General features: G+C 39.7%; 2 protein-coding genes across 3 annotated transcripts in view; one reads left to right on the forward strand and one right to left on the reverse strand.

Annotated features, from left to right (window-relative positions):
* LOC109840649 (BTB/POZ domain-containing protein POB1-like) overlaps positions 1-1,679 on the forward strand; it is a 6,406-nt gene extending 4,727 nt beyond the window's left edge. For both annotated transcript variants that reach the window (XM_020409376.1, XM_020409375.1), the window contains exons 5-6: positions 112-391; positions 686-1,679. In XM_020409376.1, coding sequence (XP_020264965.1) covers positions 112-391; positions 686-1,526 — 1,121 coding nt within the window. In that variant the 3' untranslated portion in view covers positions 1,527-1,679. The remainder of the gene's footprint in view (positions 1-111; positions 392-685) is intronic.
* LOC109840648 (probable LRR receptor-like serine/threonine-protein kinase At3g47570) lies at positions 1,788-5,650 on the reverse strand. Its single transcript, XM_020409374.1, has 2 exons — positions 2,864-5,650; positions 1,788-2,160 (listed from the first exon to the last, which is right to left on the reverse strand). The coding sequence occupies exons 1-2, from the start codon at positions 5,604-5,606 to the stop codon at positions 1,802-1,804; spliced, it is 3,102 nt and encodes a 1,033-aa protein (XP_020264963.1). The 5' UTR covers positions 5,607-5,650; the 3' UTR covers positions 1,788-1,801.

The raw sequence follows: 11,472 nt of genomic DNA on the forward strand, positions 1-11,472 counted from the left end.
ATGCAAAATCCAAATAATCATGCATGACCTGCTCAAGGAAGGTTCATTCTTTGTTTTTATCTTCCTCTCCAGGTAATGTAACCTCATTTGTTTTCTTTTTCATGTAAGCAGAGGAACCTGCTCTTATGGAACTTTTGAGTTTTATGTATAGTGGGAAATTGTCAACCACCTCACCTCCTCTTCTGCTGGATGTGCTGATGGCTGCTGACAAGTTTGAGGTTGCTTCTTGCATGAGGTACTGCAGTCAGAAGTTAAGGAGTCTGTCCATGACTACCGAATCTGCACTACTCTATTTGGAGCTCCCTTCCAGTGTCTCAATGGCCTCAGCAGTACAGCCGTTGACTGATGCTGCTAGAGAATTCCTCGCTGACAATTACCGGGACTTATCTAAGTGAGTTGGAGCCATATGAATTAATATCAGTATATCAAAGAATAATACTAGCTAGACTACAAACCCCAAACTAATTTTGTACTAATAGAATTTTGTACTATTATAAACAAAAAAAGAACAAAAGTGTGGGGTCCTTTCGTGTGAATTGCTATCATCATTTGTAACTCATCAAGAACCTACACTCGTATGTTTCTTGCAGTACAAATTAGTTTGGGTGTTACAGTCTAGTTACCACTACTCTATATCAAACGCTAAACAAAAACCATCTTCAACATGATTTCTTTTAACCATCAGGTTTCAAGATGAAGTGCTGAAACTTCCTCTTGCTGGCATTGAGGCAATCCTTAGCAGCGACAACCTCCAGGTAGCATCAGAAGATGCAGTGTATGACTTTGTACTAAAGTGGGCACGAGCTCAATATCCAACAGTAGAGGAGAGAAAGGAAATTATAGGATCCCGTCTTGTTCATCTCATTCGGTTCCCGTATATGACCTGTAGAAAACTAAAGAAAGTTTTAGCTTGCAATGACCTAGACAAGGAGGTATCCAGGAAGGCAGTCCTCGAGGCACTGTTTTTTAAGGCAGAAACACCACATCGGCAGAGAGCTCTGGCGTCAACCTCGTCTTCTGAAGAGCCAGCAGATGCACGCAAGTACATAGAGCGGGCTTACAAGTACCGGCCAGTGAAAGTGGTGGAATTTGATCAGCCCCATCCTCAGTGCATAGTGTATCTTGATCTCAAGAGAGAAGAGTGTTCAAATTTTTTCCCTGGAGGCCGGGTCTACTCCCAGGCTTTTCACTTAGGTGGTCAGGGTTTCTTCCTCTCGGCCCACTGCAACCTGGACCAGCAGAGCTCATTCTACTGCTTCGGACTCTTCTTGGGGATGCAAGAGAAGGGTTCAGTCACCTTCACAGTTGAATATGAGTTTGCTGCGAGGACTAGAACAACGGGAGATTTTGTAAGCAAGTATAAGGGCCTTTATAATTTTACAGGTGGAAAAGCAGTGGGATACAGGAATTTGTTTGCAATCCCTTGGACTTCTTTCATGGCGGAAGATAGCCCCTACTTCATCAATGGTGTTCTCCATTTGAAAGCTGAACTAGCTATCAGGCAACCACAAACGCAGCAGCACTAGCAGAATGAAGGTTTCATATAGTACTTCATCAATGTCTTATACCTAGGTGTAGTTTGTGAGGTTTCATAGATTACTCTGTTATGTTATGCAGGCATCATTATATGTGAAAGAATATGCATTTTGAGTAATTGGTTCCTTTCCTTTTTCTTTTTATCCTGTTTATGTTGGAGTATCACTTACTTCTGAGCAATGTCTATTTTGTGACCAGATGTCCATCCGGTTCAATGGAAAATACTTGGTAATGCAAATATAGTTCATAATTGAGCAATTCAACTTCATACATTCAGTTCACTTTTTATCTTCCTTAATCTGGAAGTGACATATTTCATGCTCATCCTCTCCCTTGGTGATTCTCTTGAACACTGTAGACCGAGATCTATAATAGATGACAGGCATCGACTCTTGATGTTCGTGTATTTCTCCTCCTGAACACACAAGACTTCTCTCTCCAAAAGATTACTATCGACAGCTTGCAAAACAGAATGAGGCAATGCATCCGAAACCCATTTTCGTAAACTCAAGACATCTGCAAACATTTCATCTGTTGGTCTCTTTCCTGAGAATGTCTCGATCAACAGGATCCCGTAGCTGTACACGTCAGCCTTCGGAGACACTCTTCCAGTTGCTCCATATTCTGTTTCATGCGATGAACAAACCTTAGCATTATTGACAAGCTGGATAAGAACATTTTTGATGCAATAATGTGTTTGTCGTTCATTGTGTATAATCTTAAGGAACTTCTTTCTGAGTTGATGGTGAAAGGCTTAATTCTCTTGTTTTTCTATAGATAACCTTTTGTACTGTTTCACAACGGAGAGTGTGGATTGTGATGGCTGAAATTGCAAGTAACAGGATACTACTTGTACATAATACTGAGACTGTCAGTGATCCTACTCAAATATCTATTAATTATGCCACGTATTCGTAACTAAAATCTCATGACACTGTGCCAGGATCTTAGAATCATTGGTAACTTGAGAATAAAAGGAGATGAGGTCATTGGTCGAAGAATGAAGATAAACTTGTAGGTCATTATATGAAGGGTTAATTGCACACAGATCTCCTTTAGTATCGTTGTTTTGCACTTACTACCCCGTAACTTCATTGTTGCAGATAGACACCCTGAGTTCTTTTTTTTTAATAACTCTTTTGCCCGTGGTGAAAGTTTGTCAGATATTGCTCCTGGGTGAAATTAGGGAGTCTATCCAAAGGTAAGAGCGTCAAAAAATTGAACCCAGGGGGTCTATATGCAACAATGAAACTATAGAGACAGTAAGTCCAAAAACAACGATGCTACAGGAGGTCTGTGTCCGATTAAAAATATGAATCAAACATACCTGGTGCCATGTATCCAAGTGTCCCTGGCGCATTAGACTGCATTATGGACTTATTATCATCAGCCAGCAATTTCGCGATTCCAAAGTCAGCTACATGCGCAGTCATCTCTTCATCCAACAGCACATTGCTCGGCTTCAGATCGCAATGCACCACAACTTCAGAATGCTCATGATGCAGGTACTCCAACGCCAACGCAACATCAAGCATAATATTCACTCTCTGAGCAAGGCTCAGATAACAGTCTCCAGAATGCAGCCATACCTCAAGACTTCCATTGGGCATGAACTGAAGAACCAATGCCTTGAAATCCAGATTAGAACAGGTACTGATTATCTTCACAAGATTCCTGTGCCGAACTTTTCTCATAACTTCACATTCTGCGTCGAAACTTTTTAGTGCTCCCTCTGTTTGCAAATTTAGGACCTTTATCGCTGCAATCATGTTGTCGTCTAGCTTCCCTTTGTACACAGATCCATGAATACCAACACCGAGCAAATTAGATTCGCTGAAGTTTTCTGTTGCTCGGATGAGTTCATGACGCGAAATCATTCTGTGGTCTATTGCAGTAGAGTTTCCATCTGTGGATAGAACAATCTTCGGCTTCTTATATAAGAAATAGAAGAAGATTGCTGCCAAAACAATCGTTAAAGATACCGGTGGAAGAATATATTTGAGGAGATGAGTTCTTGATTTCGCGTTGGTGATAATAACAGCCTCTAGTTTGCAAGTTGGCAGGCCTAGTTGGAGATTACCACACAACGCTTCATTCCCCATAAAAGACTCGGCGGTCATATTTGAGAAAACCCCTCCTTTTGGAACCTGGCCTTCGAGCTTATTGAATGAAACGTTCAGGAATGTGAAGTAGGATAGATTTGAAAAAGACTTGGGGATGGTTCCGGTGAGCAAATTAGAAGAAATATCCATGCCTTCCATATTCCCCAAGCGCCCGAAAGATTGTGGGATAGGACCTGAGAATGAATTCTGCGATAATATCAGAAATCTGAGCATTTCTAAATCTCCTATGGTGCTTGGTATGGCTCCCGTAAGCTGATTCATCGCAAGATCCAATTCCGTGAGAGATGCCAGATTACTCACATTTGAGCTCAGAGAGCCCACTAGCGAATTCTGCGACAAGTTGAGTGCTATCAAGCGTTGGAGGCTCCAAATACTCGAAGGGATTGTCGATGAAAGAGAATTATCAGACAGATAAAGCCGCTGAAGGCCGCTAATATTCCCTATACAATCTGGAATTGGCCCTGAAAGTGCGTTGTTGTATATGGAAATGTAACTGAGAGCTCTAAGACTGCATAGTTCAATTGGTATGCGCCCTTGGAGCCGGTTGGAGTAAAGATAAGTCATTTGCAGATTCTTAAGCCCAGAGATTGTACGTGGAAGCTCTCCCGACAACTGGTTGTCATGCAAATTTAGATATATCAAGCTAATCAAATTACCAATAGAATCAGGAATTTTTCCTTCGAGCTTGCAATTTGGGGCTCTGAAGCGAAGAATATTCCTCGAGAGATTCCCAATGGATTCTGGCAGTCGACCTCCAAACTCATTCTCTCCTATCAGCAAGTTCTCCAGTGACCTGCACTTTGTGATGGGGTCCAAAAACTTGAGCCCGCCCTTCAAATTATTTCCCTGTAAACTCAACGACTGAAGGATTTCCAAGTCCCCTAGAGCGTCAGGAACCGAGCCAGTAAAAAAGTTATCAGAAAACTCAATGACAGAGAGCATGGAAGCATTCGAAAGCGAGGCCGGGATTTCCCCACTGAATCGGTTGCCGCTAAGGTAAATTCCTTGGAGATTTGGTAGCCGAAAACCAAGGTCGTCGGGTAGAGATCCGTAGAGGTGGTTGAATGACAACCCGAGTTTTTCCAAAGAAGTCATGTTATAGATTGAATCTATACCACCAGTCAAACCATTCTCGCCAAGATTTAACAGTCTCAGCCTACCGAATCGCGCAAATTCGTCAGGGATTCTCCCTACTAATCCCATATGATTCAAAGTGAGTTCCAACAGCTTCGTGAGATTACCAAGAGAATTTGGAATAACACCTGTCAGATTATTGTACCCAAGATACAAGCCTTCAAGATCCTTCAAACTGCCGATTTCATCAGGTACCCCTCCGACAAACTCGTTATACGACAACGACAGAGTTTGAAGCCTCCGACATCGTCTCAAGCTTTTCGGGATTCTTCCTCCAATCTGGTTCCAAGAGATCGAAAGCAAGTCGACGCGTGGGAGATTCAGATCATCTTCGATCTCTCCATACAGCTGGTTCGTTGCGAGAACGACTTTCTGCAGAGAAGAGCTATTGAAGAGCTGAGCGGGTATCGGCCCCGTAAGTTGGTTGACAGAGAGATTAAGGTGTCGGAGATTCGGAAGGAGAGCAATGGAGTCAGGAACGACGCCCGCGAACGAGTTGGTTGAGAGGTCCAGAGATTGTAGGAGGGTGAGGTTGGAGATGAGTGGAGAGATTTTGCCCCGCAGAGAGAGTTGAGAGAGGTTTAAGGAGACGACTCTTTGGTTTTGGGCGTCGCAGGAGACGCCGGTCCAGTTGCAGAAGGAGGTGGGGGGAGCCCACGAGGAGGTGACTGCGTCGAGGGGATCGGAGGTGATGGAGTTTTTTATGGCGAGAAGGGCATTGAGATCCGTTGAGGATGGAGATGACGAGGACTGGAGGGAGTTTTCCAGGAGGAGGAGGAGGAGGAGGAGGAGGAGAGTGGGGTTTTTTTTCATGTTTGAATTCTTGAGAGCTAGGGACGAGGAGATTGATGATGGGTTGGCTCGTTTTATGGGGAACGAGGACTTGTTGCATGTATTTGACTTCAACTCTTCAAGGCATAATGATCTGTAAAAGTTTCTCGCTGAAGCATCAAAGTTGTGAGAATTGGAGACTATAATTTCATATTTTAGCGTTACTTGCGGATAGGGGTGGTAAACGATCGAATCGAATCGAATACTAAGATGTTCGTATTTGTATTTGTTTAAAATTATCGAATTCGAATGTGGACTCTAAAATTCATATATCTAGTTTTTCGAATTCGAACTCGAATACTTGGTATTTGATAAATATTCATGAATATTCACGAATACTTATCGAATATCAAAGTATATTTATTCCGCTAAAGAATTTGATTTTCAAATAGTATTTGAATTCATAAATAAAATTTATTCCTTTATAATATATGATGTATATATATTTAAATCAAAATTTTAATTAGAAAACAGATTTAAGATTATTTAAGTCTTAAAATCAGGATATAAAGCTCAAGTAGAAATGGTATGTAGGTTAAAAATATGACATCATATGTGCAATAATACAAGTAATATGATGTGATCAAATTTAACTAGAGAGGTCTATTCACAAATGAGCTCCGCAATGCTAGATCCTAATACTTTGACATGTCGATATTTTGAATATTTAATTTTCTTTTTCTGACAAAATTTCACTTTAGATACGTGTTGGATGGGGTATAAAATCTCTTCCGTACGTAATTCCACTACATCACAACTTCAAATTTTTTTGGTGAGGACTGATATTATAGTCTGCAAATGAGCACTTAGGACACTGAATTGAGGCTGACTTAATCTAATATGCAATATAACCGTTACATAGGTAAGCACAAGAAAGTCAAATCTCTATTAGGATCCAATGTGCTTCTCAAAATGTTGACAAACATCCTTGTGGCTTGCATACCACGCTGATATTGGCATGATTTTTTTAAGGTTTTAACAAAGCGAGTGAGCTCAAGCATCGTCAACGGTTAATATTGGATCGCTACCACCGCACCAAAATTGGAAGTGTTCGGTGAGGGTTGAGAGTAATATTTTTTATAGTCTAAGATTGATATAACATTATCTCAAAAATCTCATTTGATACAATTCTAAAAGTAGGATGAATATTGTAAGTTATAATTGTATATTCTAACATATATTGCTGATTAAACGTTTTCTTATGGGTTTTATGAGATTTGAAAAGGAGAATTAAAAAAAAAAGATCATTTTCAAAAAAATTAATAAAAATAATATTTTTGCTAAATAATTAGCAAAATCGGTCTCTTTTTGGCCAGCTCATCAAGGCTTGCCAAAAGAGGTTGATTTTGTAAAATTTGGTGTTGAAAACATACGGGACTACTAGACCTGTGTGTTTAATATTCGCTAATCACCTCCTAAGCACAACTCATAAAACACACGGGACTAATAGCCCCGTATGTTTAACAGAAACAAGCAAGAAACCCATACTTCGCCATGCCCTTCGAAAGCAGGACAAAAGTGCTGACAACCCAAAACATCCTCCTCCATAGTGTAATGCAGATAACAACACCCCCAGCACCTATAAGAACCAAGTAATTCCTCTTCCAAAATGACTCAACCTTTTGCCCTAAAACCTCTCTGTCCTCCAAAATTCCTGATTTGATCTTTGATAAAGGATCCTTGCCTATTGATTCCCCAAATGATTCCCCAAACTCAGCATTGAATTTCCCATAGTGAAGGTTCTAATTGAAACTAGCTGCCTTGAATTGGAAAACCCAGATGGAGAAAAGATTTTTGGGGTTGAAAATTTGTGATTTTGGGAGAGGACTCAAGAAAAGATGCCATTTTGAGAGATGTGTTTTGAGGGAGTTCAATGGAGTAAGCTCTCCTATAGAGAGATCTTGGATTAGGGATTGGGGAAATGGGTTTTAATGGGATTTGGTGGAGATAAAAGCCTTTGGAAACCTGATGCAATTTGCTTTGAGGATTTGGTCGTGATGAGAGCGAGTGAGTTGGGGGGTTGGGAGTGAGGGGGGGGGGGGGGGGGCGGATTACTAGGAGAATTCTTAAAACTATGTACTCTCAAGGGGGAGGTAACACACGAGACTAGTCCCGTGTGTTTGGATTGTGCTTAGAAGGTGATTAACGAACGCTAAACACGCGAGACATAAAAGACTAGTAGTCCTGTGTATTTTTAATACTAAATTTTACAAAATCGACTTCTTTTTTGCCAGCCTTGGTGAGCTGGGCAAAAGAGATGGATTTTGCTAATTATCTAGCAAAAATATCATTTTTATTAATTTTTTTTAAAAAATTGTCCTTTAAAAAACTCTCCGATTTAAAAATTATGTTTTATATATACTTTCTAGATAAAACTTACAGGGTAATCCCCCGCCCCCCCCCACCCCCCCAAACAAAAGGAAAACATTAAACAGGCATTTCTTGTTATTTAAGAGGTCAGTGAACAACTTGTCCCGAACGTTGACTGCTGAGTTGTCTTGTTTCGAGGACTGAATTCTTTGAAATCTGATCAATTTGATCCGTACAGAGTAGAGAGTTGACCGTTTACTTGCTACCTCACCTAAGCCGTTGATCTTCAATAATTTTCACATGATAAAGCTTCCAAAGTCCATTTTCTTCGTTCAACATTCATAATTTTGCAAATGGCATTTCAAAGTCAGAAATAAGCCCGACTTTATTAATATGCAAGTGAGGAAAGTGGGTTCCCCGACTGAAATAAAAGAATAGTCAATGTTTGGGAAAATGTTTGATTCATTGCAAGTGTCATCACAATATAAGTATCGGCTACTTGTAACTACACTTTTCTACAATCGTTCTCACATGTAGCTATAGTTTCAGCTGATTGACTAAATTTTTAAGATTTTATAATTTTATGAGTACAAGCATTTCATATATATTTTTAGTATATCAAAGTTGGCTCCCTCTGAGATTGGTTGCAATTTTAACTTTTTAATTGTTTCAATTGTTACTGCAACTTGCGCACAAATCTGTGCAAGTCATTGGTTGTTGGTTTTTTTTTTTTTTTGCAACTACAGTTGCAACTAAGTTTATTAGTACAGTGGAAAAAATAAGCGTAATTGATTCAAAATGTTCCAGTTACGTACAACTATAGTTCTAAGTTATACAATTGGTCTTTTCTTCTTTTTCTTTTTCCAAGTATGCCCCTCTAAGAGTCTAGGAGAACTCTTTCATCCTTTATTTTCTTTCCAAGCATATCGTCAATCCATATAAATTTAAGGTCTGATTCTGAAATGTCTTTACAAACCTCATCAAATGCATGTATCATATATTTTTACAACATTTACTCACTTGTTACTTTCCATAATTAAACCTGACTTTATAAAAGGAACATCCCCTTTCCCCCTTGAGTCTTGTTTTACAAAATTAGGTTAAAATTGTTTGTACTTTTGTTAGTTTTAATTTTAGCCTTAAACTGAGTCATCAGAATTGTTCCCTCCCCTAGCCAGCATTAACCTGGTTAAGGCCAGGCCGAGCCTAGGAGCCTAAAAAAGAATTTATATGATGTAAGATTCTTATGAAAGTTGGTATCATATCATCAATTTCAGAAAAGGCGTACACGTATCCTATTCAAAATTTGATGAGGACAGGGGGATCCAAGATAGGCATCGACTTAAATTAGTTCATTGATGAAAAATACTATATTCAATAAAGCTTCATGTATAAGGTTGAGTATCATAATGCAATGGATCATAATGATCTCGTTGTCCATCCTTCTCAGTATTGCAACGACACCACCCTAATAAACATGATATGGTTTGAATAAAGGATCGGAATTGTAATATAGTGTTTCCCTATTTTAAACTTTAAAAAAATCAAGTCAATGACAATGATACCTCCCACAAGTGGCCTAGTGGCCGGGGCTTTAGGCCATGGCTCCGAAGGCGAATAATCGATTCGTGTCTATGGCTTACGCTTATCTCCAGTTTCTAATTATTAGGCATTGAAATACTTATACTATCCATATGGCCCAAAATTTAGTTGGCTGATACTAAGCAAAGAACTCAAGAGTTAAGACTCATATAATATGGGATCTTAACAAAGGCTTCTCATAAACCCCCGAGCATGCCGTAGCATTGCTCGCTTTGGTTTCGGTTCCAGGCCCAATCTTGAACCTTAATCTAAAATATGTTTTCATTGATTTTCTGACTAATTCAAAGACCCAAGCAAATTGTCCTGATTATTGTAAAGTTTTTTCCTTGCCTTTTGTTTTCATTAACACACTCTCACAGATAAAACCACAACCTATTCGTTACTAGATGGTTGTCCTTCATTCAAAACCTAGCACTCATCATGCCCTCCATAAACTGCATACATTATTCTGTTATTTTTCCCCCCCTATATATAGGAGAGAATCTAATCCTTTTATTTCTTCTACGATTTTTTATATAGTAGATTACCTTGAACGCTGAGAATAGCAAAACCCGTTCAGCCTACAAGATAAGGCTGGTGGCCTTGGGCCCAATAGTTAAGGAGAGACTAAAGTTCAAGGCCCCAATGCCTATAATCAATTAACCCAAAATAGATATTATTGGCTAAACTACCACTTCGATAATGAAAAATGCACCGGCATCTTTTTAGCATTTAAAGTGTGTAAAATCTCGCAATTAGGTACGAAAACTGGCCGACGTTCATTTTTTCTGGTAAAAACTGCTCGGAAAATTTCTTCCATCCTCTTGACACTTAAATTTATTGCATTTTACACCATTTTCCTTTTTCAACCATTCTAAACTCAAATTTCTTCTACCCATTTACCCTATAAAATCCTCGTTCATCCTCTCTTTCTCTCTAGCCCCTCCCTCTCCTTTAACCTCTCCCGATTCTAACCCAAACCTAATCCAAAACCCTAATCCAAACAATGGGTTAATCATTTGGACCGAGGTTTGGATTTGAATAAGGAAATGTTGAAGGAGAAGAAGGAGACTCTATTGATGAAAAAGAAAGAGAGGAGAAGAAGGATCTTATCGGATAACGGGCTGACGAGCTGACGAGATCTTATATCTAATTGCCATTTTTACGTATTTTAAATACCACGTAAGAGCGTTTTTAAATATCAAAGTGGTAAACAGAGTATATTTAACTGCCAATTTGATACTTTAGCCAAATATTATTTTTGAAAATAAAAAAACTGAGACAATAAACTGTCACCAATTAGGAGTAGGACCTTTTTTCCACCATCCACATGGCGACAACACAACCTGCCGTGCCGACTCTATTATTAACTTTAACTTAAAAACCAAATCCCTAATAACATAATTAATTCCACCCAATCCAGCACCCAGCCCCCCACCCAACCAAATGTGCTAACAAATAAACTAAAAAACCGCCTGACCCCGGACAATGAAATCATCCACTCCCCATTTCCTCGTCTGCTCTTCCTCTCCCTTAATTTAAAAACAATGCCCACCATTAATCCCTCTCTTCTTCCTCCGTCTACTTCTTTCTTCTTCCTCTTCATCCTCTTCCTCGGGGGCCGTGCATTCTTTCGTCTGCAGGACCCCTTGGAAATTTCCATATCAACAAAATCTCCAAATACCTCAACAGCCATGTCGGTTTTTTCTGACACGGTAAAATCTTGATGATTTGATGAAGCAGAAACAGATTCGGTATTGGCTGTTGCTTCTTTTCTTTTTCGCATGCTCAGGCGCGAACTGCGGTCATACGAATGGCTCGCCATCATCTGATTCTTTAGATTCTCTGATTCGATATCATGCGTTCAGGACGCTAGTCCATCGAAGAACTGGCGTCACCTATGATGTGCCTCTCCCTTCAAATTTGTCAGGTGCAAATGCCGCAGCGGTGAGGACGA

Source organism: Asparagus officinalis, chromosome 5 (assembly GCF_001876935.1).
Source record: "Asparagus officinalis chromosome 5, Aspof.V1, whole genome shotgun sequence".
In the NCBI taxonomy this organism is placed as follows: Eukaryota; Viridiplantae; Streptophyta; class Magnoliopsida; order Asparagales; family Asparagaceae; genus Asparagus; species Asparagus officinalis.

Coding starts and splice junctions, on each gene's coding strand:
- LOC109840648 (XM_020409374.1), bottom strand. CDS start 5,606: ATGAAAAAAAACCCCACTCTCCTCCTCCTCCTCCTCCTCCTCCTCCTG. Junction 2,161..2,863: donor ACTTGGATACATGGCACCAG/GTATGTTTGATT, acceptor CGCATGAAACAG/AATATGGAGCAACTGGAAGA.